General features: G+C 51.2%; 2 protein-coding genes across 6 annotated transcripts in view; one reads left to right on the forward strand and one right to left on the reverse strand.

Moving 5' to 3' along the window:
• Positions 1 to 255: 255 nt before the first annotated feature.
• RER1 (retention in endoplasmic reticulum sorting receptor 1) lies at positions 256 to 13020 on the reverse strand. Of its 3 annotated transcripts, none has more exons than XM_081307370.1 (7): positions 12861 to 13020; positions 8865 to 8952; positions 6380 to 6484; positions 3982 to 4081; positions 2628 to 2706; positions 1050 to 1185; positions 256 to 520 (listed from the first exon to the last, which is right to left on the reverse strand). In XM_081307370.1, the coding sequence occupies exons 2-7, from the start codon at positions 8943 to 8945 to the stop codon at positions 431 to 433; spliced, it is 591 nt and encodes a 196-aa protein (XP_081163496.1). In that variant the 5' UTR covers positions 8946 to 8952; positions 12861 to 13020; the 3' UTR covers positions 256 to 430. The 3 variants fall into 3 exon arrangements, with proteins under 3 accessions (XP_081163496.1, XP_081163497.1, XP_081163498.1); XM_081307371.1 differs by having other exon boundaries at positions 12945 to 13011; XM_081307372.1 differs by lacking the exon at positions 12861 to 13020 and adding an exon at positions 9243 to 10396.
• Positions 13021 to 13253: 233 nt separating this feature from the next.
• The window catches only part of MORN1 (MORN repeat containing 1), a 59393-nt gene continuing 56498 nt past the window's right edge, over positions 13254 to 16148 (forward strand). The window contains exons 1-3 of one of the 3 annotated variants that reach the window (XM_081307356.1): positions 13254 to 13350; positions 14259 to 14330; positions 15626 to 15724. In XM_081307356.1, coding sequence (XP_081163482.1) covers positions 13275 to 13350; positions 14259 to 14330; positions 15626 to 15724 — 247 coding nt within the window. In that variant the 5' untranslated portion in view covers positions 13254 to 13274. The remainder of the gene's footprint in view (positions 13351 to 14258; positions 14331 to 15625; positions 15725 to 16148) is intronic. The other 2 variants (XM_081307357.1, XM_081307358.1) reach the window with 2 other exon arrangements.

Consider the following 16148-nt stretch of genomic DNA (forward strand, 5'->3'; position numbering starts at 1 on the left):
TTACTTGAAATCAATCACCTGTGCAGCATTACGTTCTCTGGCACGCAGGAATCGGGTTGGCATGGTCCCTCCGGCCTCACCGTGGCTGGGAAACAGCCCCACGCAGAGTAGCCAGCTCCTCTTGTAGCCTCGCTCCTCTCCTCCCTCCCACCCCTTGCTCCTACTGCTGCTGCCCGCCTGGCCTCTTGAGCCTGCGGTTAATACAATGCCATCCTTTGAAACATGTGGACACCACTGAAATAGAAATCAATGCAATCTGGTTTAAATGCCAGTTTCTTCAAGAACCTGTATTTCAGTTACAAATCATTGAGGCTCCTTTTTAAAAAGAAAATTCAAATCCCTTGTAATCAACTACTTTATGTGAAGAAAAAGGCATTGTTACAATGGCTCAAAACCGTCTTGAACACGTGTGCCAGATTCAGTCCAGCTTCTAACTAGCAAACGTCTTGCCCACGTCCTCCTTCCCTTTGTATCTCCTCTTTCCATGTGTGAATGGTATGTACCGGTATTTAATCATGTGCTGGGAAAACAAACACAAACAAGCTTGAGTTACTTCACAACTGTCCCCCGAGGGGCCACTCTTCCCCTAATCTCAACAGCCAAAGGTGCCCCTCAGTCTTCTCTACACGTCACAAGTCATGAAAACTGCCAAAGCCCAGCTGACCTGTCCGAACCCTACCTGAAATCCCGACTTTCAGGGAATGTTTGGTGAGCCCTGTGTAGGAGGGGAGGGGTTGGCAACACCACCCCGCCTGCAGAGCCCTGAGTTTTAAATTAAGAAGAGCCACTGAGACCCTGCAGGCCCAGGAATGACCTGGCACTTTCTCCCCAGCTCCCAGACAGCTGCCCGAGGGCCTGCTGGTTCCCACGTGTGGAGACCTGCAGATTTGTGCACACTGCCTCCACGATGGGGAGCACGGGGTCCTCACCATGCACCAGGCAGTGCTGGCCACTCCTAGCAGGCCCTACCTCCTGCTACACAGCAGAGACCTGGGCACGCTCTCCCACGGCAGTGACAGGACAGAGCACAGCAGCGCTGAAGTCTTTACCTTTATTTGCCTCTTCATTGTGATACAGAAAAGCATGATGAAGTACATCACCAGGATCGGCCAGAACACCGGGACATTGAAAGCCTCGAAGAAGGTGCAGACCATTGCCACCAGGATGCCCTTCGTGGCCGCATGCCTTGACATGAGGAAAGAAGTTAGCAGTGTTACCTGTGACTAGAATCTGGCAACTGCCAGCCCCCTCTAGCCTCCAGTTTTCCCTATCTTCACCCACAAATGAGCACCTACTGTGTGTGTGCACTACCCTGAGCCTTAACCGCGTCATCCTTTCAGTCCCTCAAGCTGAAAAAGCCTTAAACTTACACAAAGTACAACATGCCATGCTGAAGCCGATGCACCCGTGTGCTGCCCAGGCCTGCTGTCTGACCCGAGGTCCCAGCATGTGATGCCCTCACTTCCAACAGATTCCACACTCCCTGCTTAAACCCCACTGCTCTCCCTCCCTGCTTCCAGGGCCCATGATCCCCCGCCCTGCACTCCCTCTCCCCAACTGCCCCACACTCCAGCACCTCACACTGTGTCCCATGCCCAGTGCCAGGGCTGTAGGATTAGTGCCTGTAGCTGGAGAAACCCAGTTTGCTCAATTTAGTGACCCAACAAAGACTTCAGTTCCTCCTGGGTCCCAGAAACAGGACAGAGGGCTAGTCACAGAGCTCCCGACCCTCCGGCAGAGGGGTACATGAGGAGCTGGATCCAACCACATGTCCCTGCATCACACTCCTCCTTGCCTCCTTCTAGCTACACGGGACCTAGTGTACACAAGGACCAGCCCCTGAGGGTAGGCCCAGACCCATCACCAACATGGCCACCTCTCTCAGGAACTAGGCAGGGGCTGGGGCTCAGTGGCAGAGCGCTTGCCTAGCACATGTGAGGCACTGGGTTCTATCCTTAGCACCACATAAAAACAAATAAGATAAAGGCATTCTGTCCATCTATAACAACAAAATAAATTAAAAAAAAAAAAAAGAATTAGGCAGGCAGAAAATTAGTTCAACTCTACTGGCCATGGGAGGCCACAGGGCCCAGAGGGCAGCTACCTGGGCCTGCCCTTCTGAGACTCAAGCATGCAAGACAGCAGCTCCCTACCTCTCAGAACAAGCCTCATGCCTGCCAGCTCCAGACATCACAAGGTGGTAGTCTGCCCCACACCACCCAGCCAACACATTTTGGGTGAATGAAGATTGCAAAAAAATGAAGCACACCAAACTGGTGGCTGACTAGAACAAACTGACTCTTCTCAGTCTCCTCAGCCACACTCAAGCACAGGCCAGACAGACACCTTTCAGAGTCAGAGATGCAGTCAAGTGTGGCACAGCACAGGAGGGCATCTATGCGGGACAGTACACTGCATGCTTCACAGCAGGTAACAGGATCGTGACTATTCCCAACACAAAGACGTGGCAAATACCTGCAGTAATGGACATGCCAGCTTCCTGATCTGACAGGTACATGTTGTACACATGCACTGACATGCCACACTGTACCCCGTAAGCACACAGTCACCACGTGTCAAATACAAATACAGCTTAAAAAGTTTAATAGGAAAAAAAAATAGCTCACCAAAATTTAAACTCTGGAAGCCTTCGAATGAAGGGGCGAAATTCCTCATTCTGTTTGGTTGGTAAGGAAGGGCCATCATCTGAAAGGCAGATTACCAATCCGAGATATAGCACTTGCCTCTCATCTTTTTATTTCTATCACTACATTCAGAAGCTTTCCCTAAAAGTTTTAATTAGCAGGCCTCACATTCGGAAATAGATTCACATTATTTAGCCAAAGATAAAATGGGGGTCTACTGCCAATTTACAAATCAATTCAATGCTTTAAAAGATTCAATTTAGACTTTCTTCTGAAAGACTTCTACACATTTTGTATGCATAAAAAGAATTCAATTACGCACAGATTTTTCATCAATTATATGACATCAAGAAAACAAAGGGACTGGGGATGGAGCTCAGTGGCAGAATGCTTGCCTGGCATGTTCCATCCCTAGTACCACCAAAAAAAAAAAAAAAAAAAAAACAAGGAAGAATTACATTCACACAAAACAAGCAGTAAAGAATGCAGGCAGGCTGTGTCCTTGCCCACAAGAACACTGTGGGACTGCAGTGAGCTGCTGCGGGCCATGCTCTGCTCACCCACCGCACCTCATTTACAGAGAGAGAAACTGAGGCCCCAGGAAAGGGTCTTATCTAGTCTCCTTCAGATAGCAATTAAACGGAAGGGGCTGTACTTCCTTTAGTGTTTTCATTAATTATTCTATAAAGAAAAACCACAGACTTCTGATCTCCAACTCAAACCCCACTCTCGAGCACCTCCCACAACAGAGGACCCTGGGGCCCAGGCAGCCAGTGTGCCCTGACAGAATCACACATCGTCTGTGCCCCGAGCCCCTCCCTGGCCCAGGCAGGGCAGGAACAGCAGGAACCTCGCAGACATGACACAAACACGCCAAGCACATTTCACTGTCTCAGAAACCAGGGAGTGCTTGCCACCTCACCCCAGCCTGGCCACCAGCAGCCAGGGTCTAGTGGTCTGTGCTGATCCTAGCAGAGAGCCCGTGTAAACCTCTGGTCACCTGAGAAGCCAAATGGTAAGTCCTACGGCAGGGCCAGGATGGGCTGCCTATAGAAGGTGGAAACCTAGAGGCAGGCTCAGCGCCCCTTCCATTGGTCCCCTTCTCTGCCAGATAACCCCACGTGCCTCAGTCTCCTCATCCATAAAACGGGGACATCAGAGAACACCCCGACAAGGCTGTATGAAGGCTGAGAGTGCTCACGCTAACCTGGCTACCACAGGTACGTGCAAGCACCTGGAGCACAGCCCTGCGCGTCCCTGGAGTACGTGCGGCCTCCCCAGGAAGGCACAGAGGCACCCACTGCCCACACAACACTGTGGATGGCCTCTGCTTTACCTGAGTCTTCCATTAAGGAAGGGTCCACTTTGGGAGAAAGGAACGCTATGAAAAGATTTAGATGGTAGATTCCCAGGGCGTAGGTCACGATGTACCAACCCTGGAAGAGAAGGAAGCATAGCGTTAGTGAGCAGCCCAACCGCACAGCCCGAAGTGCTTCACCATGCCTGTGCCCCTTAACCTGGACTAACCTGGGAACAGCAAGAAACGCCAGCTTAAGTGACAATGGAAATGTCCATGGTGACCATTTACCTCAAATTACTCTGTGGGTATTGAGACTAATGTGATGACCCAGGGACCATGCAGCAAACTCCTTCAAGTGTCCCACTAGATGCACGTGACACCTGCAGCCAAGGGTTCCCAACCAGAAGTGCAACAGAAAAGGAGGCTTTCCTCAAAAATCACAGGCCTGCCGTACACCATGGGGCTGGGGTGTGGCCTGACACCCCGGGGGACGCTGGCCTGTACTCTGGCCACAAGCCCCGTGGGGAGCAGATTCACGAGACCCAAGACATAATCTCAGCTGGTAGCAAAGACAAGGTGGCTGGTGCTCCTCTGATGGATAAGTAGTGCCTGCCTGCAGGTTCCCAGGACCAGAACATGAGGACATCTGTCGAGGACGAGGGTTACAGAAATTTCTGAGCCAAGCCTTCCTTAGAGATGCCAAGAACTGAGAACCTATGGCAGGCCCTACGTGCAACACGCCGAAGCACCAAGCTCCTCCTGGTGAATACTATAACTGTAGTATAAAGCCTGCACTTTTTCATAAACAAGAGGAAATCTTTCTGCAGAAAAGTTTTAAATCAGACAACTACAAAGTAGGTATGAAAAATCCCCTTAATGCAAAGTATAACCACATGTAGGGCCAAGCCTTGAGGGCCACCAGATCAGACACAAATCTGCCTCCAAACAGAGTGGAACTAACCTTTGTGTGCTGCCCCCCGCTCCCCCCCCCCGCACCACCACCACACCCCTAACTCAAGGCTGCTGGACCAGTCTTTCCGTTAGTGAATGGGCCAAGTTCCAATTTTTTAAAAATCAACACCAATTCCAGACATTCTGTACAGTCTGGGTTCTGCTATGATACATAAGAAAAGCCACCACCTTCATACCAATCCAAGTTGGTTCACTCACAGGAACAAACGATGAATGAGAACAAAACTCAAGCTCTACATTCAATGTTTTGTTATCTTTTTTTTTTTAACATTTATTTATTAGTTTTAGGTGGGCACAATATCTTTATTTTACATTTATGTGGTGCTGAGGATCGAACCCAGTGCCTCGTGCATGCTAGGTGAACACTCTACCACTGAGACACAGCCCCAGCCCTGGTGTTTTGTTTTCTTGGTACTGGAGAATGAACCCAGGCTGCTGCACCACTGAGCCATACCACTAGTCCTTTTTACTTTTTGAGACATGGCCCCATTAAGTTGCTGAGGCTGGCCTCAAGATTAGATCCTTCTGCCTCTGCCTCCTGAGTCACTGGGATCACAGGTGTGGCCACCACACCCAGCTTATACTCAATTTAAGTGAGAATTTCACATAGCTCCAGACACATGGTTGAGCAATAAACCTGTCCACTCACGGGCTGACAACCTCCCAAGTCCCGGAAGGTAGCAGGAAGGAAGGTATGCTTTAAGTGAGGACATCTCTTCTGGACTCTGGAGAAAAGGCTTTTAACCTGTACACCCTCCGAGCCTACAAATAAGAAACAGTCTCCTCTCCAGGTGTGCAAGGAGTCCCTGAGGACAGGTGTTCATTAGGAAACAACAAGTGGCTGCAGCTGCCCTACCACTCACTCACAGACCACAGCGAGCTCACTCAGTTCCTTGGCCTCATAAAAAGGCCTCATCAAACAGCTAAACCCTGGGCTGGGGATGTGGCTCAAGCGGTGGTGCGCTCGCCTGGCGTGCGTGCGGCCCGGGTTTGATCCTCAGCACCACATACAAACAAAGATGTTGTGTCTGCCCAAAACTAAAAAAAAAATAAATAAATATTAAAAAAAAAAAAAAAAAAACAGCTAAACCCTGTGAATGCCCACGTCTTCACCGACAAATGAGGTATCTGCCACAGAACGTTATCTGTGCCTGAGGTTCAGGTGGAGTGGCGGGGGGATGACAGGATAAGGGGATGAGAAAGCCCATGGTCCAGAGCAGGTCACTCAAGGGCAGAACACAGGCAGAGGTCAAGATTGGCCTGTGCACTGGGAACTCAAGCTACAGAATGAGACAAGCAAGGTGAATCATAAACAATCCTCTTTAAAAATTAAGACAGTCACTGAAATTCGTCGTACATTGGTGCTGAACTGAAAAGTGCTTATTATAGATCGTTTCCTTCTCGATACTGGATCACCAATGTCCCAACCCACACCACATCCGATATAAGAGTCCATACCTACCTGTAGCAGGTAAACTCTAATCATGTAGACAAAGCTCAAGCCCAGTGTCACCACCCACCGCACAGCCGTGTAAGGTGTGGACTTGTCCAGCCAGGACTGATAAATCTAAAGAGACAAGGGTTAAACAGCATTAGGTCCACCCTGGAACTCTCACAACAACTTTGCTACAAAGTGTACTTCTCACTATAGTTGTTTTTATTTTCGGCTATACTGAAAAAGGAACCCAGGTCCTCACACATGCTAGGCCAGTGCTCCCTAACTGAGTTACATCCCCAGCCCTTGTTTCAAATTTTACTAAATTGGCCTCAAACTTGTGATCCTCCTGCTTCAGCCTCCCAAATATATGGAATTACAGGCACATGACACCATACCCAGCTAGAGTTAGTTTTAAATTTTCAAAAGGGGCTAGGATTGTGGCTCAGCTAGGATTGTAGCAGGGGCGGGAGCCAGGTTCGATCCTCAGCACCACATAAAAACAAAGGCATTGTGCTGTGTCCATCTACACCAAAAAATAAATATTTTAAAAAAAATTTTCTAAAGAGTTCATTAAAACAGCAATAAATATACATGTCACATGTGATGTGCACCAAGGCAGCTGTGGACATTACTAAGGGAGCTCTTCATTTTTCATACACATACATGTTTATTTTAATTTTAAAAGCAGTGACAATTCAAAATTTACAATAATTCCTAAAGTGGTTCACCTCCTCAACAAAAACACTATAAAACAACCAAAATTAGAAGATAGTACTGCGGCATTAGCACAAAGATATCATTATGGGTAAGACCAATTTCACCCCAATTAAAAGGACATCAACTGAAAAGGAGAAGGCACCCATCTTGAAGTCACCATCCCATACAACAGGTTTCACAACCCAAGTCCTGACCCAAAGCCTGCTCCTTCCACGGGCGTCTCCTAAGGTACTAGAATCTCCCACTGGCCCAGCAACCCCAGGTTGGTCCTGCCTTCACTCACAAGGGGTCAGCCACAGCCTGACCACAGCAGCCAGAGCTCACATGTGATGTGCACCAAGGCAGCTGTGGACATTACTAAGGGAGCTCTTCATTTTTCATACACACAGGTTTATTTTAAAATTTAAATTGTGAAAATTTTCAAAGAATCATAAAATGAGACCACGCACATTCATCACCCAGATTCATTAATTAAATAGTTTGCCATATACTACTTTAAAAGTTGATAAATTTGTCAGGAGTGGTGGTACATGCCTGTAATTCCAGCAGCTCAGGAGGCTAAGGCAGGATCTCGAGTTCACAGCCAGTCTCAGCAACTTAGCAAGACCCTAAGCAACTCAATGAGACCCTGTCTCTAAATAAAATACAAAAAAGGCCTGGGAATGTGGCTCAGTGAGTGCCCCTGGGTTCAATCCCCAGTACAAAAAAAAAAAAAGTTGATAAATTTTTTATTGAGTTAAAAGAATCAGCATCAAAAAGTGTTCACTAACTTAGACTTCTAGACTCAAGTTTAAGCACGAAGTGTTCCAATAGCTCCAACCCCACCACTCCACCAAGCAGCCCAAACAGCCACATATATGGGATTACAGATATATGGTGGCCCACATCCACCTAGGCCAGCGCTAGGACGCAGCACCCAATAGCCATGCACAGGCCAAGAAGGTGAGGCCTGCAGGGAAAACTAGATGTGGGTGGCAGAAGAGGACCAGCAAGAGCAGAGCAAAGGCCACCAGCCATATCTGCAGAGCATTTTTTTTTTTAAAGAGAGAGTGAGAGAGGAGAGAGAGAGAGAAAATTTTTAATATTTATTTTTTAGTTCTCGGCGGACACAACATCTTTGTTGGTATGTGGTGCTGAGGATCGAACCCGGACCGCACGCATGCCAGGCGAGCGCGCTACTGCTTGAGCCACATCCCTAGCCCCTGCAGAGCATTTTTAAAAGTTGCTAAAAAGAAAATTAAAAAGGGGGCTGGGGATGTGGCTCAAGCGGTAGCGCGCTCGCCTGGTGTGCGTGCGGCCCGGGTTTGATCCTCAGCACCACATACCAACAGATGTTGTGTCCGCCGAGAACTAAAAAATAAATATTAAAAAAAAAAAAAAATTCTCTCTCTCTCTCACTCCTCTCTCACTCTCTCTTTAAAAAAAAAAAAAAGAAAATTAAAAAGGGCTGGGAGTGTAGCTCAGGGCTAGAGCACCTGCCTCACATGCACAAGGCCCCAGCTCCATCCCCAGCACCACCAAAAAAAAAAAGGAAAAAAATACATGTGGCCAATGTGGCCAAGACCACATGTGGCCCCCAGCCAGCACCTGGACTCTCCTCTACCAGGCCTTTCTGGAAAACATGCATGCAAGAGTTCACAGGAGAGCAGAGTCCAGCACAGAGCACAGTGTCAGGTAGGGCCAGCTAGTGCTTAGCTCTCCTCAGCAATGCAGCAAACTCACACGCTTGAGGATGTGTCAGGAGCCAAAACTTCTCTTCCAAATATTTACACTGATCTATAAATGCACCAACCTGTCCGAGTCGTGTGAAAAATCTGTACACCACTGATGGCTTCCCATGGACTGAATCTCCAACACTGTCCCCTTCAGACATTCTGTAACTAGAAAAACACAAAATACTATTAAATCAAATAAAAAGCACTCAAAGATTTGAAAATTTGTTGACCAATCTGTCAAGGTTTTCCCATACTCAGTATTTCATCCAAACTATTTCTTTGTGTTTTTACACTGAATTATTCGGGACAAAGAAACAAGCAGGTGACAAGCTCTGGTGGAGAAAAGGACAGAGCAAGCTGATGTGCTGAGCAGCACTGAAGAACTGTTTTCTACTGCCAGCACCACAATCTCTCTCCCCAACCCTTCTCTCTCCAGGAGTGCTGTCCACCCTAACCTGTTGAGCTTGGAGTCTCCTGGTGAGTCCACAGGAAGTACCCTCCAGGTACTTCTTCCTCTAGGATCCCCAGCCTACCGCAAGCACCCTGTCTTCTCTATGGCCTGTCCTGGGTTTATCCTCCATCAACTCAAAGATGTCATCCAGGACTCGCAGGCAGCCCATCTATCTGTGTCCCAGTTTCTTATCTGAAAACTGGAAGTAATCCTATCTGCTTATGACTCTTTCGACATGCTGTTGTGATCCCAGGCAGAATTCACCTGTTGAGAACGCAGGTGCCAAATCCCAGGTCCTCACATTGTCCCACTTAATTCCCACATGGCTAAGAGAAGGGACATCATTATCCACATTTCACAAAGAAGTACAAGGTCATGCCACAACTCTGCTCCTGAGCAGGCCTAGAGCCCAGCCTTACACCTGGTTCCTGAGCATGGAGGTCCACCACTCTTCAAGAGACACACTGCTAAATAACTGGGACCCTCCCACTTTAAAGACAAGGCACTTGTGGGCCCTAAGATAGGGAAGGCAGGGCTCATCCCCCACCCAAATCTGTGGGTGACAAACTGCCCAAACTCCCTCTGCAACTATCATGACAGTGAAGAGGAGAAACAGACTCCACTGTCAGGCTTAAGTTCCACTTATGTTGAGCAGAAAAGGTCCTCAGCAGACCCCCTTGGCCACTTAGCCAGCCCGTTTCCCATCTGCAAAATGAAGCCCTATTAAGCACCAGACACAAGGACAATCTTCATTCCACAGCAAGCCTTGAGGCTACTGTTACTGCTCCCACTCACAGAAGAGAGAACAGGCTCACAAAGGTCAGGGTGCTGTCCCCAGCAATCAGCCATATGCTGGGGCTGGAACCAGAACCCACACCTGCCTAAGTCCAAAACCTTCTAACCACATCTTCACTGTGAGCACTGGGAAAACCCTCCTTCTGAAGTGGAAGTCAACAAGCCACCTGATGAGTCCCTAGGTCTCGAGTGGACAGCTTTCTAATCACAACTTAAACACAGGCTTGCAGCTGAGCAGGCCACAGTGTCCAGTCTTTAGCATGTATACATTTCCAGGACCCAAGAGCACAGTGCCCAGAGCTGTCCAAGAAATGCCCTTTGGTCAGGAGAGCCTTGTAAACCAAAGACACACAGTTTAACTAAAAGCTCATTATGGGGGCTGGGGATGTGGCTCAAGCGGTAGCGCGCTCAACTGGCATGCGTGCAGCCCGGGTACGATCCTCAGCACCACATACCAACAAAGATGTTGTGTCCGCCGAGAACTAAAAAATAAATATTAAAAAAATGCGCGCGCGCTCTCTCTCTCTCTCTCTCTCTCTCTCTCTCTCTCTCTCTCTCTCCTCTCTCCTCTCTCACTCTATCTTTAAAAAAAGAAAAAAAATAAAATAAAATAAAAGCTCATTATGGCTCCCAAGTCCTCCCGATCCCTTCTGGGAAGAGCATCTTTACACTTCACCAGAGGGGTTCCCAGTTTAAGTAAAGGCTACATTACATGCACATCTAGACTGACCACCCTCCTTACACCAAAGCCCAGCCTGCAGAAAGCTACTTCACTCATAGTCTTCATAGTGTAGGGCTTTCAAACTTTTCCTCATTTTACTCTAACCAATTGTTTACTGAAAAAACACTTTTGTGTGAATGGAAGTGCCAAAAGTAATATTAGAAACAAAATACCTGGCTATCCCATTAAAGTATGTACTAGAAGCTAACTACTTAAAACTTTTTACTCTACAGGCTGATGTGAGAAACTCAGTAAAACATGCATCAGTCACAAACTGATTATCTAACAAGCATACATATGAAAATATGACTTTACATCTTTTTTTCCTGTGCTGGGGATGGAGCAGGGCCCCACACGTAATAGGCAAGTTCTCTGCCACTGAGCTGCACTTCAGCCATGACTCCACATCTCAACTGAACCTGCTGCCAATGACATGCGAGTGGCACTGTAACCTGATCAAGAATGTGAACTTTGGAGTACAACCAGCACTGCACTTCCCAGCAGCAGGACCTGAGTGAGCCACCTAAGAATGTGTGGGGCTGGATCTGCAGGATGGTCACAGCACTTGTGACACCCTATGCCCAGGCTTCCCAAGGAGCTCGTGGCAGCGCATGGAGAGCCTGCAAGCCTGGCACCATGTGTGTGCCGGCCCCAAAAACACGTCAGACTAGTTCCTGGATTAGGGCAGCCCTCACACCAGCTGTTCTGTCTACAATTCTCTTCCTTCTGCTCAGTGTAAAGGTCACCTCCTCCTCAGAGAGGCCTGACTGTTGTCCAAACTGACCACCAGTCCCTAATGTTTTTATTTTGTGCAGCAATTGTTTCTGATGCCTTTTAGTTTATTTTTCAATCTCCTCCCACTACAGTGCAAGCTCCTGAGGAGGCCCCTGTCTGGGTCACAGCCGGGCCTTACCACCTGGAAGTGCCCATTACATAAAAGAAAGTCAACCAATTACCTGTTCAATGTAATTGCTTTACACTCAAAGAAAACGAGACAAAAACCATTCCAGGCAGAGACAACTAAGTACCCACCAGAAACTGTAGAGAATGTTCTCCATGTGCCTTGTTCTAGAACCCATTAGTTGGCTAGTTTCTATGATCCATCACTCCTAAACTAGGAACTGCACAGAAAAAAGCCCTCTGCCTAGCCTCTGGGGTCAATTCCTCCTGGACAAGAAATGGTCACTGACTCCAGGCACCATGAAAGCCCCTGTGCTGTTCTCTCCCTGGAATAGCTTCTTGTCCCTACTCTTGGTTATTCCCAAGGCTGCGTTCCAGTCTGGGCACCTAGATCCCATCTGGCCTTTATACCCCTACCTCCACTCCAGTCACCTGTTAACATCATGACCTCACTGGCTAAGTCTCAATTACTGAGGACACTTTACTCACTTATGGGAAAATTCCATTTTACCATGAAGTGGAAAGTCAACCCAATTAAAACTGAGCAGTTCCAGGACAATAGATCTGAAAATTAAGAAGTGCCACTGAATGTTCTCGGGACGAAGGCAGCCCTCTGGACTCTAAGATCCTGCCTAGGAAGCAAACACTGACTCCATCAGAGGACACCGACGGGCAGTCCTGCACGACTCAAGCCCTCACGCTCAGCCGGAACCACTACCACCAAACGCTCCTGGCCGACACAGGGGCTTCCCTGAGCCCCTTCAGCACCGTCTTCCGTCTCGGGCGAACAGGTATTGGGGAAGTGGTCACCCGCCACAAACCATCCCAACTCCGAGTGTGCGGGCGGCCACAGGCCACTCTCCCCAGAAGCCCCGCCCCGTGGGGGAAAAGAAGCGGCCGAGGAGGGCAGGACCGCGGCCCGCTCCCGGGGTCGGCCAGTCTCCGCGCGGGTCCCTCCCCGGGGCTCGGCAGGCTCCTCCCGGGACTCGGCCAGTCTCCCCGCGGTCCCTCCCGGGGCTCGGCCAGTCTCCGCGCGAGTCCTCCCGGGGCTCGGCCAGTCTCCGCGCGGGTCCTCCCGGGGCTCGGCCAGTCCCCGCGCGGCCCGGCTGACCCTCCCTGGCCCCGCCCGCCCGCAGCCTTGACAGCCCGAGGGAGGCGGAGGCGGCGCCGCCCGGCCGCCCCGCGCCACCAGCCCACCCCCGGCACCTCGCAGCTCCGCTGCGGCCGAGCCGCGGTCTCCCTCACGGCCGCAGAAGGAGGACGGCGGGCAGGACTGCCGCCGGCGCTCACTCGGGCTCCGGGAAGCTGCACGGGAACTTCCGCTCCGTCCTGCGGCGCCGCCTCCGGCCTCCAAGATGGCCGCGGGGCGGGGCCAGGAGCTCCAACCATTTCCGCTTCCGGTGCGGACACCGCGGCCGTTGGCGAGCGGTTCCCTCGGCGGAAGGAGCGGGCTGGCGGAAGTCGTCGCGCTGCACAGGCGCAGTGGCGTCCGCGGGCTCCGGTCCGAAAGTTCCGCTCCGGAGATTTCTATAGCCCGGACTGGCCGAGGCCACGCCCCCTAACGACCCGAGGCCAATGGCAGACGGCGTGGCTGGTTGCTAGTGAAGCTCTAGCAGCAAGATGGCGGCGTCCAACGAGAGGAGCCCGGCTTCGCTCCCTCAGCGACGGGATTCTCCCGGGCGGCCTCCACGGAACGGTACGGACTGCGCCGCGTCGGGAGCATACCCCCTCTGCGAGGACGAGGCCCAAGAGCCCCGGAGCTCGCGGCCGCCAGGGTCTGAACCCGCTGCCGGCCGCCCAGACACCGGGGTGGCGAAGCTGTGGGCTCGCGGGCGGCGGGGCTGCACCGGTGGGCGCCGCGCAGTCAAGACCGAGCGGGGCGGGCGCGCAAGGCCCCCCACCTCCCACCCGACGCGGGGCCCTGGAAACGTAGGCCGCGAGATGCAGACTCTAATAGGGGTTGACCCCAAGCCGGGAAAAGCAAGACCAGCTTGAACCCAGAGTCTGCGCGGGTCGTGAGGTGGAAACTGGCCCGAGATCGGCGCACAGCCAGAGCTGGGGGCTCGCCCCTGCCTGGGCGGGTGGCGGGCGCTCCACCCGGAGTTGGGAGTGGGGATGGTGCCCAAAGCTGAATGGACAGAGAGGAGGCTGGCCAGGCCTCCTTAGGTGTAAGTCCGGATTTTGTCCGGACCACTGAAGGTCCCAGAAGGGCCTCTGTGCTCTCACACTGCATCCCTACCTTCCTGCTAACCAGGTCAGTCCTTCCCAACCCCCACCAACACCCCTGAGACATGTGGACTCCCTAGGGCCCTCTTGTTTGGTCCTGGCCCTGCTCTCCATGTCCTGTCTTCTCCACACTAAGTGGGTGCCCCTCATGTATCACAGGAACCAAAGGATCCCTGGTCGGGTCCATAGTAAGCAGGAAACTGAACCTCACACAGCCTTTCAGCAGTTAAGCCAGGTGAAGTGGACAGACTCCTTGAAAGGCCAACAGCGTACAGACACCTCCTCCAGAGCCCAGAGCTGTCCACCTTCGGGTGTCTGTTAATATCACAGTCTTAGTGCCCGGTCGTCACTAATGTTCTTTTTCTTCTCAATGTTCAGGTTATGGTGTCTACATATACCCAAATTCTTTCTTTCGATATGAAGGAGAATGGAAAGAGGGGAAGATACATGGTAGGAAACCCCACACACAGGTGCAGCCACCTTCCTGGGGAGTTTGGGGTGGGCCATGGCCCTGTACAAGCATGACCTGGGACATGCCAGCAGGTCCCAGCATCCTCTGGCTCATGCTGGTGCTGAGTAAGTCCCTTTCACATTGCTCCCACTCACAGTACCCTGGTGCTACCCCCATCAGCTGGCAGCCACTGGCAAGGCTGGGAGGAGCAACAGGCACCCAGGGAGCCGCTCCCACCCCTCCCTGGCAAGCTGCGGTACCACAAGCCTTGGGGCACTTTCAGCAAAGGAAGTGGCAGCTTGGAAGTCCTCCCTGGAGTCTTAGCTAGCTGATCTTTTCCAGAGTGAAAATGTGCTTTAAGGATTTTTCCTGATTATAAAGCGATGACCTACTTTTATAGAAGAATAGAGGAAAGAAAGCCTCAAGTAAAACCCCCTGAAATACCCTACATGCAATAGCAAGTGCTGTGAGTGTTTGGGGTCTGGACTCACCAGCATCTGCTGTTTGTCGCTGGGCCCCACCTGCCCCTGTCCTCCCTGTGTCCCCCGGAGGGCTGGGCTGGCCACATCTGCTGGCTTCTGCTCTTCCATTCTGGACATTCAGCTTTTACTTGGTGATCTGGCACACCCAGGGTGTGGAAGCTCCTGCCCAGACTGCGTGGGGGGTTGCCCCCAGTCACTCCTGGCCTGCCTCCCTCTGGGAGAGAGATAGGAACATGTACACTTCTGGGCCTCTGTGGTCCTTCCAGCCAATGCAGAGTGCTGAGGAACAAAGCAGAGCACTCCAGTCACTAGATGTTTTGAGAACTGTATTCTTTTTTTTGTGATGCTGGTGATGAAACCAAGGACCTCGTCCTGCCTGCTAGGCAGGTGCTCTGCCACTGGGCTCCACTCAGCCCTCTTTACATTTTTTTAAATATTTTTAGTTGTGGATGGACCCAATACCTTTATTTTGTTTATTTAGTTTTTTAATGTGGTGCTGAGGATCAAACCCAGTGCCTCAGGCATGGCAGGCGAGCGCCCTCTCACTGAGCCACCCCCAGCCCCACATTTTTATTTTGAGTTGCCCAGGCTGGCCTCAAGCTTGCCGTGCTGCTGCTTCTGGCTCCTGGTGGAGGATTCTGGAGGTAAACGTGGAGGACGTGGGTGACTGGCAAAGAGCACACAGTGGACATGGGACAGGGCCAGAGAGATCTGAGGGTTAGGCGTCGCCACCCTTACTCTGAGACGAGGCTGGCGAGTCGGGGCTCGTTGGCAGTGAGGACCGGGTCCCTGACTTTCCGTGGTCCTCCCAGGTCACGGGAAGCTGCTGTTTAACGATGGAAGTTACTATGAGGGCGAGTTTGCGGATGGCGAGATCACAGGGCTCGGGTGCCGGTACTGGGCCTGGTCAGGTGAGTGCAGAGGAACAGTGTGGCCTCCTCTCCCAGGCGCTCTCAGGCACAGGTGGGTCCCCTGCTTCTGGACACAGTGTTGTGAGGAAACAAGAGGCCCCAGGTTCCCTAGCTTGGGACAGCAGTGTGACCACAGCATACCAGCGGCAAAGATAGCCTTTGTGCCCAGGCGGAACCTGGTCCAGTGAGGACACCTCAGTTGGGGCTGTGTGCCCACCTTGCCAGACATGAGCTGGAAAGATTTGTCATCACAGAGCCAGTGCTGGTGGCACTGGGCTGTTGTCCCCTCTCTGCAAAAGGCTGAGGCAGGAGGCTCACCTGACTTGCACTCAAGAGCTGGAGGCCAGTCTGGGCAACCTCGGAAGACTGTCAGGAAAAAGGTCATCCTGCAGCTGCGGTTTCCTTTTTTGTTAAGGACATTTCA

The sequence above is a fragment of the Spermophilus citellus genome (assembly GCF_964194105.1).
Source record: "Spermophilus citellus genome assembly, chromosome: 9".
NCBI classification, from domain to species: domain Eukaryota; kingdom Metazoa; phylum Chordata; class Mammalia; order Rodentia; family Sciuridae; genus Spermophilus; species Spermophilus citellus.